The sequence below is a fragment of the Salarias fasciatus genome, chromosome 17 (assembly GCF_902148845.1).
Source record: "Salarias fasciatus chromosome 17, fSalaFa1.1, whole genome shotgun sequence".
Classification (NCBI taxonomy): Eukaryota; Metazoa; Chordata; class Actinopteri; order Blenniiformes; family Blenniidae; genus Salarias; species Salarias fasciatus.
The window spans coordinates 7,587,899-7,609,020 of record NC_043761.1 but is presented as its reverse complement, the minus strand read 5'-3'; the positions used below and the strand labels follow the sequence as shown (position 1 = coordinate 7,609,020).

At 42.2% G+C, this 21,122-nt stretch overlaps 1 protein-coding gene across 1 annotated transcript in view; it reads left to right on the top strand.

Annotated features, from left to right (window-relative positions):
* Positions 1 to 20,117, top strand: part of cerk (ceramide kinase) — a 37,874-nt gene extending 17,757 nt beyond the window's left edge. The window contains exons 6-13 of the mRNA XM_030114039.1: positions 319 to 464; positions 5,782 to 5,856; positions 6,057 to 6,209; positions 7,243 to 7,348; positions 7,840 to 7,916; positions 13,001 to 13,200; positions 15,910 to 16,121; positions 18,510 to 20,117. Coding sequence (XP_029969899.1) covers positions 319 to 464; positions 5,782 to 5,856; positions 6,057 to 6,209; positions 7,243 to 7,348; positions 7,840 to 7,916; positions 13,001 to 13,200; positions 15,910 to 16,121; positions 18,510 to 18,621 — 1,081 coding nt within the window. The 3' untranslated portion in view covers positions 18,622 to 20,117. The remainder of the gene's footprint in view (positions 1 to 318; positions 465 to 5,781; positions 5,857 to 6,056; positions 6,210 to 7,242; positions 7,349 to 7,839; positions 7,917 to 13,000; positions 13,201 to 15,909; positions 16,122 to 18,509) is intronic.
* The last annotated feature ends 1,005 nt before the right edge of the window (positions 20,118 to 21,122 follow it).

Below are 21,122 nucleotides of genomic sequence, written 5' to 3'. Positions count from 1 at the left end.
TTACTCTGCAGTTCATATAATTTATAGATCCATTTCTCCAAGGTTTGGATTTAGACTTAAGAAGCTGTAATGCCTGGTGGCACAGCGTGATATTCTTATTTACTGAGGGGTTTCACAGTCGGACATGCTGCCCCGATGCATTATTGTCAAGCTTTTCTGGCTCTGTTGCTGGTTTTCATATTTATTCCAACAAATGTACCTATAAGGCAACTCATTATGTGGAAACCACAGGCTACTTGTACGTCCGTGGTCTATATTAAACAGTGTATCAGAAAATCCTGCATTGAACTCAGGGGTGATTTCATTTGTCGCTTGCAGGGTGGTGTGTGTAGGAGGGGACGGGATGTTCAGTGAGATCCTCCACGGCTTGGTTACCAGAACCCAAACTGACCACAGCGTGGACCAAAACCAGCCCGATGCTCAACTGGTGCCGTGTTCCCTCCGGATAGGAATCATTCCCGCAGGTGAGAGCCAACATTTTTTTGAGTTCAGCTTTCTTACGACAGATTGATAGGGTTTCGTAGGAACAATTAAATGCATATTATCGGCACATTTGAAATAATTTGAAAAAAAATAAATGAAATTCATGTATATATTGCAATATACTGCAACTAAACTGAAATAACTAATCTTGCTTTTAATTGAATCATTACTTTGTCTCATAAGTCCTTAAACTCATATATTCAGTATGTCAAAATATTACAATATTCCCTTTTAAAAATGCTTAAAATATTCTGTCTACTAACCAAAATGACAAAAACAATTAAGTAGCTTTAAATTTAATGCAAATTACAATTCATTAGCAGATGTACGACTTTTACTTTCTTTAGGCTTTAAAGTTTCTTTTCACATCGACTAAAGTTTCCTAAACAAACTCTTTTGGTGTCTGCCGTTGTTTGGTCTCACGCTTCACTCCAGTAATTCTGTTTTCTTTTCCATTCTGGCTCTTTACGAGCGCCATCAGACCGACAGCATGTGGTCCTGCTTCACATAATGAGGTTTGACACAAGTGTGCTCATTTGGTCTTCCTTTCTTGAATCCCACACTACACAGATGCTCCGCAACTTCATGAAAGTCACTTCAATGTTCAAGTTTAACTGGTCCGCGTTAATTCCGCTCACTTCTGGTGTGATTTCAACCTGTCTGAGTTGTAGAAAACTTTTGCATTTAAGTATTTAAAGTTTTTTTTTTCTTTTAAGCATCAACATTGTCAAACACTTTGCCCACTCATTCGCTACAAACAGTGTTGAATGTATTAGTTACACATCATGTTTTTTTGTTGGATAAAGTAGAATAAATGACCTCGAGAGTCACTTTTTTAGACTTAATGATCAAGACAAATTTGCCTTTAAAGCCTCTTGTCTAAAAGAAAATTAGAGAAATTCTCTCTCTCCAGCAGCAGCCTTTTATAACACAATGTAACGCTTGCCTGACATGTTATAATTTGCCTGAAGGACCTCAACTTTTTTTTCTCCCACTGAAAGTCACTGTTTTTTTTTTTTTCTCTCACTTCGCCTACTCGTATGATATAATCCACTTCAAACCAAGTCTGACAAATCTGCTGTGACTCCAACATAAATGTATATAATGACATTATTGAGCGTTAAATATGTCAGTAGACTCCAGTCATGTACGCCAATGTGCAGCGTTCATGCGAGCTGGATGACGGATTTCAGGAGCGGTTGGAGTTTCACAAAGTACATTACATTAAGAAATGAAAATTGCCAGAGCCGCTCAGCGTGAATCACAATGGTGAACAAGTTTGACTGATCCGAGCGCGCCGACTTACACAGAGGACTCTGTGACAGCAAGGCAGGGGATGCGACCCGCAGGCCCGCTGAGGGTCAATCACTCCCAGTGCCGCAAATGGAAACATGCTGGGCGACATTTTGAAATCACTGTAATTTCCATGCCGATAGAAATACGGCGTGTGAAGAGCAATATGAGGCAATCCTGTACGCAGCTTGACGGCAATAGCAAAAACAGTTTAGACGGTGTTACAGAGCATGATTTTCAGATCTATTCTGAAGATGATTTGTATGAATTAAAGCGTCCGTGAAGTCCTATGCCTAATGCAGACATCTTACACATAGCTGTAGGCACTGAATAATTCTGATCATATACAGTATGAACTTCAAATTACAATTTGCAAAGTGCTTTGACTGACAACACAGTAATGGCAGCAAAAAAAAAAAAACAACAAAGAAAGAAAGAGAAACAATCAAGTGCAAGATAAAAGTCAGACAAGGGTAAAAAAAAAACAGGAGCACAGATGGTGGGGAAATGAAAGAGTGACGACTGAAGCGATAAATGCAAAGAGAAAAACAAAAACAAAAAAAAAATGAAATGAGAGAATGAGAATGAAAGCAATCAAGTGCAACAAAGGGACAGTAAATTAACTTCATGTGAAAGAAAGCTGGGGGTCAGAAGAGGTTTAAAAGCTGATTCTGCAGGCCTTATCTCTTATCTCAGGCGGTTGTCTGAAAGTCAGAGAGCTTTGTTGGCAGAAGCTGCGTCACCTTTAGATCGTGACTTCCAACAGCGAGAACCGCCCCGGCTGACGATCGACGACTGCAATTTGGCTCACGTTAAGTAAACCTGTCAGAAATGTAGGACAAACTCCAAGTTGGGTGGGGCTAAAACTGATAAATACAATCTTAAAATCAATGACTAAAAATAGAACGGGCAGGTGGAGGAAAGTCAGGATGTGACGTGTGTTTTAAGCTCGATTCAAAGTGCTTTTGTCTGCTTTCATTTCAAACTAATCTTTTCTCGGGGAAGTTTTCGTGTATTCACTGATGCACATGAGCAATGGCTTTAATTAAAAACGCTTTTTAAGAGTGGCGACGTCCTCACTTTACCGTGCGTCGATTCATAATGCACCTGTCAGCCTTTATCGCCCTTGATTGTGAAACTGTGTTATTAAAGTGTCCAGTTAGGTGACAAATAATGACAACAGCGACAAAAAATAAAAAAGGCCGACTTCTGCTGCTCTGCACACCAGGCAATTGTAGCAGACACTTGTGTGCTGCCACAGTCTTTGTCATTAACTCAAGGAGAAGAAATTTGAGAACCGATGCTCTTCTCCATGCATGTAATTCTAGGTCAGTCTAATAGGGTCATGCCAGCCAAGTGCGACTTTTGATCTTAATAAAACAATCTACTGGCAGTCCTGGGGACGGTTCACGTCACAAGCGTGCGAAAGTCCCGGAACTCGTGACGAGGTTGAAATCAATCGCCTGGGTTCATTTGCGTCTTATCACCGAGCGATTATGCAATTGCTCACACATTCCCGACACGCCGCTTTGAGCCACTATAGTTCAAAATCAGATCTCAGTTAACTCCGGCTCGGCTTAAGCGGGATGTGTTGACACAATAATAATGATGTTGTTGATTAAAGCTCTGATAGCATGAGGCTCAAGGCTGCCGTTAGAAGATACTGTCACATTTGCAGCCATGAATACATTAATGTGCTGAAAGTTTAGAAAAAAAAACAATCTTTTTGGGGCAGAACTATAAAGCGCCCAGAGTCCATTGTGGTCTCAGAGATAAAGACGATCTGGCTGCCAAAATGATCTTACCGGCGTGACAGTTTTGGGGGAAAACGCAGATAAAAACTGGAGCTTCTCTGCAGAGGATTTTCTTTCTGTCCTCTGAATGTACCAACCGGCTATTGTGGTGGAGCAACTTGAGGGGAATAAAACATTCAGCATCCAAGCGCTGAACATCACTGTGCAGCAGCTACATCCATTCAAAGTCACTTGGCTTTTTTAGCGAGTCGCTTCAGAGGAGTCAAATGGCATATGTCACCATTTCTACGCTCGGCAAAATAGCAGGCGGCGCAGAGGGCTGTCAGGAGCAATTGGAAAGTGTTGGGACGCGATTATGAAGCTGGGAGCGGAGGAAGCAAGCGCCGGCTAAGTGATATTCATAGAAAGGGAGTGAAAGAGAGAGGGAGAGCTCATCTTCATACTCATCTGTGTGTCCGCCGCTGAATGACGGGCCCGATCTCCTCTGTCACGCTCCTGTGAGCCGGCTCAAAACATCACTAGTTAGATTTCTCTCTCTCTCTCTCTCTCTGCCCGTCTTTTATCAGTGGCAGTAGGCCCATATTACCACTTGAAGATCATCAAAGTAGGGCAGATAGGTCTGAAATTACACCATGTGGCGCAGAAAAGAGAGATGGGGCCCTATTACCTCTCAAGTTGAAAGATTTAATGTCAAATTCAACATTTCTCACAAAGCGGGGGGGGGTGGGGGGGGGGTGCCTCTTATCCTTCATTTGTTGGCTGAAGAGAGCTGATGATAGCCCAGCGCCGGGAGCCATCCGATTAGTTAACTTTACGACTCCGACGTCTCCTTGTTTCCGCCTAATAAAATCGCTCCGCTAAATTCCCCTTACTCAGTTGCGACTTTGAGAGTCGCCTGACTCCGCTCATCACCGGCTCCTTTATGACCGGTGTCACTCATGAATCTGAGTTTTTCACACCCGATTAACGTTTTCGTACCGTTACCCGTCTGCTCTATTTGAGATACCTATTGTGTCGCGGAGGCGCATTGCCTTCGAATAAGTGAAGCTACTTGATGTGTTCAGGGGCAGCGTTGAGTCGTCTTGCGTCTTCCTCAGTTTGAACCTTGAATTTTAGCAGCTTGCTTTTGTTTTAATGAACGCTGGCTGTAAAGATTGTTCACACTCGTGGCTTCCCCAGGCGGCGCCCAAAAATCCCCCCCCCCCCCCCCCCCCCCCCCCAAAAGAAAAAAATCACAATTCAAAAGTCTTTGAAGTTCTTTTTTTAGTTATATCTTTTCATGTAAGCACATTTTCAGAACTGAATTTATGAAGAGTTGGGAAAAAAAAGAGTGGGAAAGTCATTTTGACAGCTGCAGAATATTCATAGCAACTTTCCAGATATTTAAAAATGAAACGCCTTAGTGACAGAGAGGATTAGATCGATTTGAAAAGCAGTGATTGCTTCGACAGATTGAAGTTTTTCGGCCTCGAAAAGTATGGCTGCAGTCTTGTAATCATCACATCTGTCTTGATATGTGTATGATTTTAACGAGGTCAGTGTTACTCTTTTGTTTCCTACTTATCAGATTTAACCATTTACATAATCCTTGGCTGGCTTTATGAGCACCACATGTGATTGCTTAACGTACTGTTACCAGCATAAAACGCATTATATCCGTTTTATTTCCTTTTGAATGTTGCTTTATGAAGGAATATCTTATCTCGAGCAGGTTGGAATGTGGATAGATGCGTCATTATACTTTGACACTTGGATTCCAACACGGTTTTACAGCACAAGGTGCCACAGTCCAGCTGATTTGCTCGCGAACTCCTGTATATTTCAGAGTTACTACACTCTTTCATTCTTAAAATTATGCACTTTGTTCCATTAACATCTGCAGAAATTCCCCTGGAGTGTTTGTTTCTGTCAAAAACAAAAACAAAATAGTCCCACTGGGACTTGACAGGCATGTAAAAATGTCAAGCGTCTGATTCACTCCCTGCTCGCAGCGATGGAGGAGGGGGCACGTAAGAGGCATGAATGACAGTTGGTGGAATTGCTTGACAGACTAAATCTGCACTGATGTGTTAAACTAAATCAAATGACGACGGCACTGTGGAACAATTTCACACCTAAAATGAGCAACGCCCAAAAAACTAGTGACATTTGAACTGTAACCCCTTTGCCAAGTTTGCTCTCAAAGTTTTTTAAGTTGTGTTTTTTCTTTGAGTGGAAGTAAAACGTTGACCTTTGTGTTCTTCTCCAACAGGGTCTACTGATTGCATCTGTTTTGCCACTGTGGGAACCAACGACCCGGTTACTTCTGCTTTACACATCGTTGTGGGTGAGTGGGTGTCACTGTAACACTTAAACTGGAAGTGTGTTGTTTATCTTAGCACTGCTTTAGTTTTATTTGGCGTAATCATCATTTGTAACCTCTGTTTGATCGTTGCTGCAGATGGAAATAGCTTGATGATGGTTTGTGGCACGTTGCTGTGATCAAATATGTATTTTTCTGTGACTGTACTCGGTGTCTGTTCACAGGTGATTCTCAGCCAATGGATGTTTGTTCAGTTCACCACAACAACGTCTTCCTCAAATACTCGGTCTCACTGCTGGGCTACGGCTTTTATGGAGACGTACTGGCAGAAAGTGAGAGGAAGCGATGGCTTGGCCCCGCCAGATATGACCTGTCAGGTATGAGAACATGTTTCCGAACCCTCAGCTAAATGTCCTTTAAAGGCTACTGATTCTGACACTTGTTTGTTTTAATGGAAGATAACTTGCAGTGTATCCCTGAGTTTGCTGGTTCCACTCTGGGTCCAGACTTTGGAGGATTAAAAACATAAATCGAACACCCAGCCTCGGGCTTGTGGATTTAGTGCAGGCTTTTCTGGAGGTCTCACTAGACTCACCTGCAAGATTTCTCTTTCCAGTGGGGCCATGCATAAATATTCATAAAACACTTTAAAACAAAGGCGTTTAACCTACGATGCAAGATATGAAATCCGGCTAAATTAAACTGGGGCCAACTGAGCAATGGAAAATCATCCAGAGCCACAATATTTGACGGTTTATCAAAGTATGTGCTGAGTATCCAGAGGTTTATCTGTGGTCAGGGCCATTTCAACATTTCTGATCAAAAGAGCTGTGGGAGCATCTCAGAGCACAGAAGGACTTTTGGTTATTTCACTGAGCGATTGATGACATATTTCCTTCCTTACAGTTACATTTCTAGTGTTAAAAACTTTATCACAATTATGAATACACCCTAGCTTAGGTTACGTTTTACTGGTCCACACTGGAAAATGTCAATATTTAAACAAGTTAGAGATAATATTAAATGTGTTTCACATTCTTTAAAGAGATTTGTGTTTGTTGGTTGGGGAAAAAAAACCCTCTACTTCCACACATCTATCTAGAAGAGCATGCTTTTAATCATGAATTTGCCCAATTCACCAAGAAGTTATGGTTGAATTTGTTCTCCCTTTGATTGTATTTTTATTCAGCGGGCTCTGCTACATTTGTGAAAACAAGCATGCACAAAAGCTCAAAATTGGGTCCATGCATTGTTGATAAAAGGCGCCCCTGGGTGGCGTGGTCCTATTAATTATGCTGATTTTTCCTTCAAACAATTTGCCTTTGAACTGACTCATTGTAGTCGACTGAAGCACAACAAATCAAACTCATTGGCGTGGAGTTCGCGGCTCACCCTGCGCTTTTGTTGCAGGAGTGAAAACCTTTTTGAGCCTCAACTACTATGAAGGCACCGTCTCGTTCCTCCCCGCCGAGGACAACATGGGGAACCCGAGGGACAAACTGCAGTGCCGATCAGGGTAAATACAACCTGTGCTGCCTTTCTGCATTATTTTACAATGTCCCAACTTATCTGATGTACTTCAAAAGTAGCGGTGCACCTGCCAGAGCTTAAATGAGATAGTTTATGCTGTCATGACGCTTTTCTAATTTATTGTGGACTGAAAGCCATTTTATTCTTTTCCAAAACAGCTCTCCACTAAGTGCTTGGGCTTTTCATATGCTGGATGCAGGCATTGTTTGCATCTGTTATGAGGCCTGAAGACCATTATTCTGTTAAAATGATTCCGTATTTTGACGGCACAAAGGAGCCTGTTCAGCCCCAGACGTCTCAGAGCATTTCCCAATAAAAACTGCTAATCTTTGAGTGACTAAACACAAATTCAAATCTGTTCAGGACGGGCTGAATTTATTCCAATCTAATGAATCACTTGCGCTCGTTAGAGTCTTGAATGTCACAGTGGCGCTGATGTTTTAATGACTGTAAAAGAGTGTTGCGCTGATGTTTCAGGTGCCGCGTCTGTCAGCACAAGCAATCAAAGGACAAGCTCGGTGAAATGTCAGAGGAGAAGGAAAAGTCTGCTAAAGGTACGAGTTTGGCTTTATTGCTGGAAATGCGCCAACTTAATCACACAGAAAGGGGATTCCTCATTTGTGCACCTCGTTATCTGCCTGTTTGTCTGGCTTGAAACCATCGCAAGACTTCTGAGATGTCTGAAAAATGCCTATTGTTAAAAAGATTTGCAGTTTGAGAATAAAAGACCGAAAAAAAATACATGGAAATGAGACAGTCCCACACAGTCTGTCTTTTTCCTTGAAGTCTCACACATAAAAGGCAAATTTGCATTTTTCTCTCTCTTTTTTTTTTGTGGGGGAAGATTAAGTACCTGAGGTGGACTGTGTAAATAACGGCGTCATCTTCTCCTTTCTCTGATTTCACTCCATCTCCATTATCTGTTGGGGTTATTTTTCTCCCGCGGCATGGCAAAAACTCTTGATGAGATTCTTGATGAGTTATTGACGGGAAAATATGAACTGATTTTAGTGGCACCGCACAACTCTGCCGCCGTGTCCCGCCGGAGCCCTTTTTGCCTATCGATTTTCCAAATCTCCAGCATCCATCGCCGCGTCTGCTCGATGAGATTACATGTTCCCCGTCGGCAGGGCTGAAGTCCCGCCCGGCCTCGAGTGGGACGCCGCCGCCTCTCATTCTCTCCTGTCTTCTTCTGGCCACGCAAACGCACACTGATGTCCACAGCCCTTTAAACACACGCTGATACAGCAAGCAAAATCCCTACAGGCTGATGAAATACTCTTACACTTGTGAAAACCAAATTACTGGAATCTACTACGTAACGGTGTGGTTTTAGGCCTGATGTTGTCTCGTTCAGTCACAAAGTAAAGTTGCATTCATCTGCTTTTCTTCTACATAAGAATGACGTTTTATTTGTGGAATATATTCTAAGATATATTCAGAAAGTGCTGAAGGGCAATTAAACACCACTTGTTCTGAAGGCTGTAGTTCAGCCAAAGTTGAGTTTGTTTGTTTGTTTTATTGAGATCCCCATTAGCTACTGTTAAAACAGTTGCTATTTTTCCTGGGGTCTAAACTTCATCAGAAATATTTCTGCACCAACACTTAGCAACGCGTCAACAACAGGATGTACAGACAACATTCATACAGACAATACAATAACATAACTATCAACAAAGACAACATTAACAAAAACAAAACAATATCAAAACAGACGAAATAGCTCACCATTAAACAATCATAAATGACCAGTTCCATATGTTATTCCTGAGTGAATAAAAATAGTCTCAATTGTTTACAAAAATAAGTTGTGTACATCTGTGAAATCAAAAACTGCGGCAGACGATTCCAGGCCACCATTGTCCTATAGTGCACGGATCTTTGAATGTGACTGGATCGACAGACAGGTAACAGAAAACGTCCCTCAACTCAGTTGAAGTGATAATTAGAGTTACATGATTTAAGGATTTAGACAGATTAAAAACGATCCAGAGTGGTCGATGAGGAGAGACTGTTGTAGAATCTGACAATGAACACAAGTAAAGAAAGGAAAAAAAAGGTAAAATTTATGTGGAGACAGAAAATAGCCACTGTATTAAAATGACCTGCGCCTAATTTGGCCAGTAAAAACCTGTGAATGTTTCTATCTTCTCCTGCAATTCAGCCGGTTGAGACAGGTGTCCATCACTTTGTGAGGGGTTTGTTTTGTCTTGTCACCTTAGTGCTTTTTGGTCCTTCAGCCTTCGGCTGACTAAACAATACTGCAGTTGTGCACAATTATTGAAAATATAGCCTAACAAAAATGAGCCTTGAAGTATTGATTGGGGGGAAAAAAAACCCTGCTCAAATCTCCATCATGGCAGGAAAATATTACATGTACATCTTTAGTTATGCATGTGTAAATCAAAATCACAAATTTTGATAAACAAAAATGTGATTACACATGGAAAGACCCAAATAGCACAAACGATACTCTCCACAGGCCATCGTAACTTACTGTTATTGAAATGGTCTAATAAAATAGTTTACCTTTGCTTTTGACAGAGTAAATTTAGCTTCCAACAAAGACAAACAGGAGTAACAGGAAAAAGATAAACTGCAATCAACTTCAAAAATCTTTGATAGACTAATATGGGTTCCTTAATGCTAAATTTAAAAAAAAAAAGGTTTTGTAGCAACTGAAAGTCACTAAATATATTCAAGGTAAAATCTATGAGAAGGAAAAATAGTCAGACTCTTTGCAGACGACAACCTGCTCTTTAGACTGTGGCAATAAATTTAGTGTTTACATGTATCATATTCTGGTAACAATAAAAAACTGAAATTGAAATTCAGCTGCCTCAGAACATTTCAATATGCTGACTTTTATATTTTGATTTCTGCAGTTCTTCTCTTTGATTATTAGTGAATTTCAGTGCTTTCGTGAGGAAGTCACTATATTTTTAGACTCTAACAGATACATTTGTCTGTTTGAGGACAACCTTGATTTAAGTCAAGTCTGGTCTCATTGCTTGGGAAATGGGGTGGGGGAATGTTGCATCAGAATAACTGTGCCCCACAAGTGACGTTTGCCCAAGTACGTGTGTGTGTGTTTGTGCTTGTTCTGATCGTTATGTCCAGTGAGAAACCCCAGAAACCACTTTTGGGATTTGAGTTTTATAAGGATTAAGTGGTTTTAGTGTTAACATTACAGTGAAGTTGAGAAGATGGTGAGGGAAGGGTTATTCAGAACGGTAATGATCATGATGTATGTCACTGAACTGGCCCAGCAAAAATAGAGCCACACCTCTCTCTGTATCTGACTAACATGTGTGTGTTTTTTTGTGCACGTGCCTGTGTGTGTCCGTGTACAGGTGCTTGAGCTGCTGATGGTCTCAGTGTGCTTTTATTTGTCCATTTTAATTAGTTCTACTATGTTAAATTGAAGACATCCTGCTTTGGCCTGGCTGACTGGAGCTGCAGGCTCCTATAAAGAGACATGGCATGTGCATGCTGTGCATGTGCATGTGTGTGCGCGTTTGTGTGTGTGAGTCATGACAGATTCTCACTAATCAGGGAGAAATTTGGCTCTGCCAGCACTGATGGGGGGTTTGCCTCACACCAGCGCTGCCGTTTGTTTTGAATTTCCTTTTTATTTATTTTTTTTCTCGTCTCCTCCTCTGGTGAGGGAAATCTCAGACAACTGCTAAATCAATGAGGCTCGACACACTTCCTCTCTTCAAATGAGCTCAGCCACTCCTGAAAAAGCAAATACTCATTTTGAAAATGTTCTAATGCAGAACCTATACGGTCCACTGTAGGACTTGTTTTTTGTCGCTTCTTTTTAAATATTTTTCCGCTTTAGCTTTAATCACTGCTTTCCAATTAGAGTATGTTGTTTTTATGTAGCCTCAGCGGGCTTGTTATCATTGGTTCGCGTTATCACCTCTGTAAGTTTGTTTTGTGAAATGAGGGGGAAAGGTAATGAATCGTTTTGCTTTTCGAGATCACATAATTTTCCCTCTGAGGTGCTCATAAAACAGTCAGATGCTAATTTGGACGTCTGTGATCACTTTTTGCAGCTCATTCCACTGACTATCACCCTGGTGACAGGCACCGGCGGTCCCGTGGGTGATAGCACCGCGTCTTTGATACGCCATCTCACAAGTAAACAGTCGCTAATCTCAGAGGAACAGAGCGGTGATTTGTGAAGTGCATCCATCGCGTCTGTCATTTGAGATTAGCGGGCTGTGTGCGAACGAGCTCACTTCGGGTTAACCCAATCACGCTTCTCTGCATCAAACTCCCCGTTTCGGAGATCTCCTGAACCCTTCCCTTAGCCGAACTTAATTGTCTTTTAAAGCAGAAGACGTTCGGTTTCAGTGCGTTACTGTCAGCAGGAAAGTTTCTATCTTGGCTCAATCATCAGGGTAAAGCTGCGCTGAGAATTTCTGCCAAGACATCTGGATCTTAATGGACTCTCATCAGCATCGCTGCTGTTGTGTGACAAGCTTGGAACTTAACCCCAGGACTCATAAAGCACTTGCAAAATGCCAGGATCATTGTAAAACCACATTTCTGATGCGCCACACAGATTACGTGTTTCAGCAAAACCTGGGTACTTCTGCACTTGCCAAATACGCAGGAGGAAAGCAATCAGCATTTTTGCACCTCTCTCTTATATCACTTGTACAAGTAAATAACTTAAAGCTGCCAGAACGCCACCGACAAAAATCAAATGTGGCACATTTGCGATTGTGGCAGAGCTGCTGTTGATTACAGCAGCTCAAGCCAGTTACAGTAAATTATGTTCACAGCCGTGAAAGGTTTGTTCAGGTAAAAGTCTCAAAGTCAAATAAAGGAGTTTTGATGTTGCAGAAAGAGAGAAAGTGTGGGGGAGGAGAAAGAGGCCTGAAAGAATCTACCTTGAACCACTTGCTGAAAGGTCATGAATGAGGCTTTTTTTTTTTTTTCAGCTCCTTTACACTTATCAATCCACCGTCTTTGTGCATAAATGTGACAAGTTTCACTTTATTTATACTGTACCTAACTCCAAGTGAATTCAGGTTTTGAAGCACGCACAATACCAACAACCCTGAAGTGGATTCAGGTGTGCAGTGGATAACACTACAGCAGAAATCTGGCAACCAAATGACAATTAGCAGAGATAATGTCAAGTGAAGGGTTTCCTAAGGTTGGAAATTACAGATTCTAACCTCAAGCAGCCATTAAGTCGAGAGCTGAGATTTCAGCTAATTGTTACAAACCGAGCCTTTGAGTCCTCTGCTAACTTGCAGATGAGTAAACCATAGAGATAGATAAGAGTCGAATATTGGAAATAATCTGGCAACAGAGTATAAGTCACAGGACGGCATGATCTTATATACAATGAAACTGTACTGCAAATAGTCCTGAAAACCATCTTCACGACCAAAGTCTAACATTTGTTTGATTTTGCTCCTTTTGTCAAGCAGACATTGACAGACCGGTTATAAAAGCAGTTCTTCTCTTAACATTGACAAAGGTGTTCTGCCCACAGCCGTGGAACCTAAAGAACTGTGGTCTAATATCTCCTAATTACTGAAATGTCATGTGTGCGCCTCGCCGAGTCCTCCCGACTAACCTGCAGGCGTACCCGACCCGTGCTGCTGTGTTTCAGACGGCTGGAATGAAATCTACGGGAAGTTCATCGCCATTAATTCAGCCAGCATGAGCTGCGCGTGTCCTCGGAGTCCAAAAGGCCTGTCGCCGTCCGCCCACCTCGCCGACGGCACCACGGACCTGATCCTGGTCCGAAAGTGTTCACGTCTGGACTTCTTCAGACACCTCCTTCGACACACCAACAAAGCAGCTGACCAGGTAGGAGCTTTATACTAAGTTACAAAGACTGTTGCAATACGTTTGCCCCGAGTTTTGCTTTTCAAATTATTGCTAAACAGTCCATGAATTGGATCCAGAAAAGTCAGAATATGCAGCATGTAACACACCTCCAAGAGACAGAGTGCTCTTTCCCATCAATCACTTTTGCGGCAGAATCCAGCATTCAACTTCACGACTTTCTCAACCTGTGTACAGATTAATGGACAGTGTGTTCAGGCGAACAAGCGAGCAGAAGGCAGAATTTGCCCACTTGCTGTGCTAGCACCTCCTTTTTGCTGACGCTGCTCAATTTCCCAACTCTGGTTCACTTTAGTTCAAATGCCTTAGCCCTTGTGCCTTCCCACGTATCATAAATAACCTCCACCCTGGTCCAGGGAGGCCACGGTAATCGCTGCATCAGGGATATGCTGTATGGGAGAACAGGCTGATACCAGACTAATGCCCTCACAGGAAAGCACAAGTATTACCAAGGGAAGTCTGGTGATTAGTAATTATTACCTCAGGAAGGACCTCGGGAAGTTTACCCCATTTAAAAGGATCTTGCAAGTAATTTCATCTACAGGAGATGCCTGGGTGAAAGAGTGGAATTGCAAAGCTGTGTTTTTAGACAACACTCACATCCTGAGGTCAAGTTTTAACTCCAATATCTCCCTCTTAAACTCTGCAGCCAATATTTTAGTCACAAGCCCCGAATATTGCTGTAACTCCGTGTTAGATTGGTTTCGGATAATGTATATTTGCAGAAACAGAAAAGGGGAGCAGCTCAATTGAAAGGATATTAGAAGGAATATATTTGAAAGAATGCTGCTGTAGCAGTAAAAACTCGGCAAACCGAGGAAAGATTCTGCAACTCCGTGTGACGCGAAGCATGTCCATGGATTTCTGCAGTTCCAATTAAAGACGCTACCACCCGGAAGAGTAAATGAAATGTGCACAGGCCAAATCTAATTACAAACTTTTTTTGTGGCGATGCTAATGCGTGGAGGTCGAAAATTACTTTGACAGCTTGTGGATTTCCTCTGCAACCCAATGCTGAGAGGTGAAAGCAAGGTTGTGTTTATCCAGAGAGGAATTATGAATCCGTGACGGGATCTCGTTTGCCTCATGTAGAAGAGATCACCAGTTCTGGTCGTGGGGACTACTGTAGTGAGTTTGCATGTTCTTCTTTTGCAAAAGTTTTAGATGTATTGAAAAGCTTCTATCAATGGGACAGCAAGTCATTTAATTTTGGTAATCTTTTCACTTGTGTTTTAGTGCCGCCAACAGGTTTTTCTGAAATGTCGCAACAGCTGGTTGACAGCTTGCCATAAAATCTAGTTAAGAAAAAAAAAAATCACATTACTGGAAAAAATTAAGTTAAAAAAAAACAGATGATGACTAATGATTGCAGGGTCCACAGTCTGGTGATTTAGCAATGAAAAGTCCAAAAGTGCTCCAACTCGAGCTGCCGCCACTGCTTCACTTGCACCGCAGAAAGGTAGACAAGTAGTCAAACGCATCGGACGGGAGGGACTTTGCATCAGAGTTCGGTTAATATCAGCATCACTGTCCAGCCAAGCGGAGAGAAACAAGGAGTGAGAAGCCACTAAGCGTATTCATGGCCTTGTCAGAAAGCCTTTTAGGCAGACCGTCCGGCATGAATGCAAAGCGGCTGCGAGTCATAAAGCGGGTCTGATGTGAAATAAATGGCTGTCACTCCGCTTTCAGGATGAGAAAGGACGAGAAAGCCGAGAGAGGGTGAGGAAAGAAAAATGAAGAGAAGACGAGAGGAGAGAATAGCAAGAAAGTGGCACCCCGTGAAGTTGAAGAAAATAGTGCGCCGGACCTCTCCGCGACACCGAGGGAGATGAAAGGGGATTTTGACAAAATAATTTCTTTTCATCTCCCTTTCTTCCCCCCTTCACTTGTTCCATGTTCATACAGTTTTTATGCACCTCTGTGATCTGACCTCTTTCTCGCTCCTTCCCCCTCTTCTCCTTTTGCAGCCACTCCTGCTTGTTGTTTTGTAAACGCGAGAAGCGAGGAGAGCCCAATGCAGTTTGATTTTCATTAAAATATCAGCAGGACTCCAGAAAAATCCCAAGTTCAAGGAATTAACTTTTTACCTTCCTCCACAGGTGCCTTGCAAAAAAAATAGCAAATAAATAAAAATCATGGAGGCTTCTTTGATTTCTTTAAAATCAAATGCTTTATTCCTTTTGAAATACTTATTAATTCAACCCAACCACGATGCCTGATGCAGGTTTGTAGTGGACCCTAAGAGGAAGCTCAAAATGTAATAAGCTTGCTGTTGCATTTACAATTTAGATCCTTCTTGAAATGTATATGCAACACAAAAAAAAAAAAAAACAAATTATATTTCTATATCAACAGTACGTAATTCCTTGTAACCCTCTGGATGAAAGCACCCTTGTGGAAAACGAAGAGTGGGGTAGCTCTAAACGCATCTACCTTTAAAGAGTAATTTCTTCCTAAAGTTAATTTGGTCCTGTGCTTCATCGTTTCAAATAAAACCCCTGAAGTGATTCGGCAGTGGAGGATCTCAACCTCTGCGCCATCTGTGGGAACATCTGCTCCTTCATTCATCCATCCATCCATCTATCCATCCGTGCACCCCACCTCCCCCCCTCCTCCTCCTACTCTTCCTCTTTCATCTTTATCTCATCCATCTCTGCCTTTCTTCCCCAGTTTGACCACTCATTCGTGGAGGTCCATCGGGTGAGGAAATTTCATTTTCAGCCGACCTTCCAGGAGCTGGTTTCTCCAGAAAACCAGAGCGACCCCCCGGGGGAGACGGAGCTCGGCCCCATACACCCCCCCCAAACGACGTACTACAGCACGGCCCGCAGCAGCTGGAACTGCGACGGGGAGATCCTGCACCACGCTGCCATCCAAGTCAAGTAAGGACAATATAGCACCAACACTGTTCCTTCAGATCCTGAATTCCAGGTCTAAATGTTTTCAAATGCTAGTATGAGGTGAAATATTAACATGGATGCAATCTGGTATTTTCATGAAAACATGAAAGTTAAACCTCAAACTGAAAGCTGATGAACAAAAGATTTCTGTTTTTCATCAGCAGAGATGAATGTCTTGCCCGTAAGTATTGCTCTTTAACTGCAGCGTTGATTTTGCTCGCTGGGAAAAAAAAAAAAAAATTGAATGGTTCAAACTATTTTTTTCCGCCCGTTTCATGAAGCTTTCAACTAAAAATGAGTGCGTGGAGTTTTGGTGGTGATGAGGACGGCCTGGATCACTCACAGCGTATATTCGGGCTGGCAAATGGCTTCGAATGAGAGCACATAATACTGCAGGAACGCTGTAATGAAAGGAGCATTGGAACACTTGCAGGGTTCACACCAACTGCATCCCTACAGTCAGAAAAAGTCTTCTCCTTTTGGATATCGGGTTGTAATTTTAGCTTGAATTGCCCCAAATGATACTGAGTATAATGTCATAAAGGCAAAACGTAAAACCAAATCATGTTTTGTATGCCCGACAGCTCTTCATTCACAGCACAGTGAAGCAAGACTCTCTCAGCTTTAACTTTAGTCACCACTTTGGGTTCCACTGAAATATCTCAAGGACTACTGAGTCAGAAAATTTGTTGCAGATGTTCACGGTCTATTTAGGATAAAACCTACTGTCCACTAAAACTGCAGTCCACTAAAGCAAGCCAACCTGTCAAGTGGCAAAAACAGGAACTTTGAATTTTCCGGACTGTGTATCAGGTGCATCTGTAAAAAAAACGTATGTGCATTGTGCGCAGCTGGAAGCTTGATCTGTGACTTTAAGGCTGTGACAGGCCTACTGTGCCATTTCACAGGAAAAGCTCACTGATTATAAAATGACTCGACAAAAGGAGCACTGGAGGTGACAGACGGTGAAGTTCAAGAAGCAACCAGTCAGTTTTTCATGCACAAAAAAAAAAAAAAAGGAATTTCAGCAAGTTTCTTACCAAATTTTGACATTCTCTCCTGACAGCCTTGAAATTAATATTAGCGTTTTCAATACACTGACACCTTCAGTTCTGGATTAATTACCTTGAAATTCTGTCTGGTTATTCATGCATCCCGAATAATTTATCCCTGCGACTTTATAAGTCACGTATCGTCCCAAGGTCAAGAAAACACAATTTGTTAGCAGGAAACGCATGACGACAATTTTAATGACCAAACAACAACATGCAGGCGTTTGAAATCTGTAAGCAGTAAAAGGATCAGCATATAAATTGTCGCTGTAAAGTAAAAGTTGTAGTTATGTTTAGTTTCAGCTGCTAATGGAGAAGCTCTGCCTGCCGTGTCCAGACAGAAACAAGGGCAGCGGTGTCATTAGATCTGCAAGTGTCCAACACTTTCTGGTCAGGAGAGACTTTCACTGCTCCCCCGCTGTTCAATCTTGGCAACTCGGTGGAATTAGCCCCCTCTCATTATTCTGGCCCTGTCCACACTCCAGCTCTCCCCGCTATCAGATCTCTATACAGCCCATGTGGCACTGCTTGACGCATCATTTATTTCATGCTCCATTGTACTTTGCCAATGATGCATGGCGCTGTAATGTTGCTAATTTAACGGCCCTCCCCATGTTAAAAGGCTACCCCCCTTTAATTAAAGCAGAAGTCCATTCTTTTATTGCCTCTTCCTCGCCGCTAATCGTTCTCGGAGTGAGCCAGCCAGCGTGCCGCTCGGATAATTAATGGTAATAGCCCGGGCGAAACGGGGAAGAAAGTGAGAGGGGGAGAGTGAGAGGTTAGAACTATACCTCTGGAAAAAGTGAAACTCAAGATGCCGATTGATTAAAACAATTCCAAACACGCTGAGCTCCACTTTTTTTTTTTCCTGGTTTCAGCATTGTTGGCGTTTTTGGCCTAATGAAAGAAAAGCGGTCGGAAATTTACCTGCAGCTGAAGAGTAAACAACAGGTGTTCTCACAAAGTACAGGTGTCATTTAGCGGGAAAAAGGCGTGCGCACTAATTGAAGCCATACATCATACTGAAGCATAACAGTCATCTCACATATTTTATTGCTCGTCTTTGCGTTCTTATACTTCATCCAGCTGTATCCAGACATCTGCTGTCGGCTGTTCTTTAAGGTCCCGCTACTGTAGACACAACAGAGAGCCGCACTTTCAGGTTATCGGTCCGGCCCGCGCATCGGGTTACTGTTCCATCGCTTTTACATCTGCCACATGGACAGTGAAGTCTCACTGAAACGAGCATGGCCATTAAGTTGATGGTTTGTTATTCAGGCTAAATGATGCATTTTGTGTGTGTGTGTTCTCTCTGCAGTGTCCAGTGCCAGTTGATCAAGCTGTTTGCCCGTGGAATTGAGGAGCAGCAGCAGCAGCATGTGTTTGAGGAACCTTGTACAGTTTTGGACCTGAAACCGAGCACACTATAGCCACCGCTCTGAGAGCTGGACAAAATATATATCGCTGCTAAAAAAAACAAAAAACAAAACAACAACAAATGTACATTTGCACTCTGAAGTTTTGTTTTTCTTCTATCTGGGAATACTGGTTCGAACCCCAAACGACCTCAACGCTTGCAGACAGCCCTATCTTTGCACAGAAAGTGATGGGATGTTATTTAAGTGTGATTAACAGATTTAAAATGAAAACATAAATACTGCTTTCATGAAGAATAAAATTCGATCTAAATCAACTTAATATAATATGTTAAAGTAGCTGAAAGCCATAAAATCCAGCTTGCTTCACTCTGTTTGGAGCAAAATTGCCTCATGGTGCTTGAAGTAAACCGAGATATGATATGCTGGAGCTACCGTGGCTGTATTAACATCCAATTTCAGGGGGAAATAAAGACGTCTGAGCTCTGGAGGAACTTTAGAAAACCGTAGGTTAACACACGCGAGATGAAGCTGAGCCGGACGGTTTTTCATGCCGCCATGAAGGAGAATGTAAATGGGATTTCTCCCGACATGGCGCTGCGAGGAAGCCCGGAAGATACAGCTTCCTGCGAAGGAAAGAAAATTCCCCGTGAAGCACACTATAAAGTCTTAAAGTACCAGGGACACCAATAAAATAAACACATGCAATCGAAGCTTCCTTTTTTTTTTTTTTTTTTTGGGTGGAAATAAAATGATTTCATCAGTGACCCAGGTGAAAGCAGATACGAGCCAGGGGCGCTAATGAAAAGAGCGGAATACCCTGCTAATACAGTAACAGGACCCCGGTGGCTGCTGGGTGATAAGGCAAAGTGGTTGCTAAGTGATTTGGTGTGTCTCAGCTCTGCTGCGCTGCACCTGTGGCTCCCAGCTCCGCTCCGCTCGGGCTAAAACACCACAGTTAGTTTAATCATCACTTGGGATTAGCTATAATTATGCGTCGTTAATCTTATTAGGGATAATCTATTGTGATGCGCCTAAATTAGCCTTATTTAGCTCTTTTGAGTTGTAGGTCAAGCGGGTCTTGATGTCAAAGAAACAAGGTCACGGAAGAGGGTGCTCGGCTCCTTTTTATTCTCGCTCCCGGCGTTTATTTTTAAACTTCTCCTGCAGAGACGAAAATATATTAAGCCGCATTCGTGGTAATAATACGTTAGGGTCAGTTTGGGTTTTCCACGTTCCCTTCAGGGAGGCGCAATCAGCACAGGAAGTGTGTGAAGGTGCCAATGTGATGAGTTAGCTCTCTCACAATTAGCCTCATGACTGCCATTTTGCAGATGCTCTCTCACCACAGCCAAGACACTGCTCATACACACACTAAAACACACACACACACACACACACACACACACACACACACACACACACACACACTCATGTGTGTGTCCAGCATTACTTGTGGGGTCTATAGCCTTAAACACCACAGCTGGGTGCCTTACATTAACCTTTTTGTAATCTGAGCCCTTTAAATAACTCAATCTTTAAAAAAAAAAAAAAGAAAAAAAATGCAAACTATTGCCGGATCTCACATTTTGCTTCCCACATGGTGAGCATTACCTTAAAAAATACGATCTGAAGTTCGAGACCCAATAAAGACCGTAAAACAAGAACACACACACACACACACACACACACACACACACACACACACACACACACACACACACACACAGACAGTGACTTTGATGCCTTCTCATTATCATGATCTCCTCGCCCCTCATGCTAATCCCAGCTATTACAATGGAAAGCCAAACACTTAACAGTAAGCATAAGCCTGACACACACACACACACACACACACACACACACACACACACACACACACACACACACACACTCTTTGATGCTGTGTGTGGAGGTTTATCGTGATCTCCTCGTGTAATCTTAACCATTACCAATAAATACCTCACAAAATGAATAAATGAATTCCCTTTTTTCGTTTTCTGCAGACTGACTCTAAACTCAGATGAACCTTTCCTGACTACCTAAATGAACCTGACTCTCGGGCCTCGTTGTGAATCACGTCCACGTGGGTCACTGTGCAAACAGATGGACATCCCCACAAGCATAGAAAAACACAAACACACACACACAAAGGTTTTTATGATACTCCACATCAGGTTATTCCTTGGAAATTTCCAGATGGATTAAATTGGATTGCAGAAGCAGATTATATTAAGCGCAGGCCACACACTGAGCATTGAAAAAGAAACAGACTTTTTAAAATGTTTTTTACAAAATCCCAAATTTACTTCAGCAGTGAACTTGAAGCAAAATAAGTTGGATTCCTCTTTCCCAATATGGATTTTATTTAATCTCACTAAACACATCATATTTTGTAAACACTGTACAAAAAGGAGATGTGATGTAAACAGCTGGTTTGTTGAATGAAAACCCTCAATAAAGTTCTTTAGAACTGTTGATGTTTCATTCCCTCTTTTTTTTTTTCTTTTTTTTTTTCTTCACACACTCCCACACAGGCACAGAAAGGTCAGCGC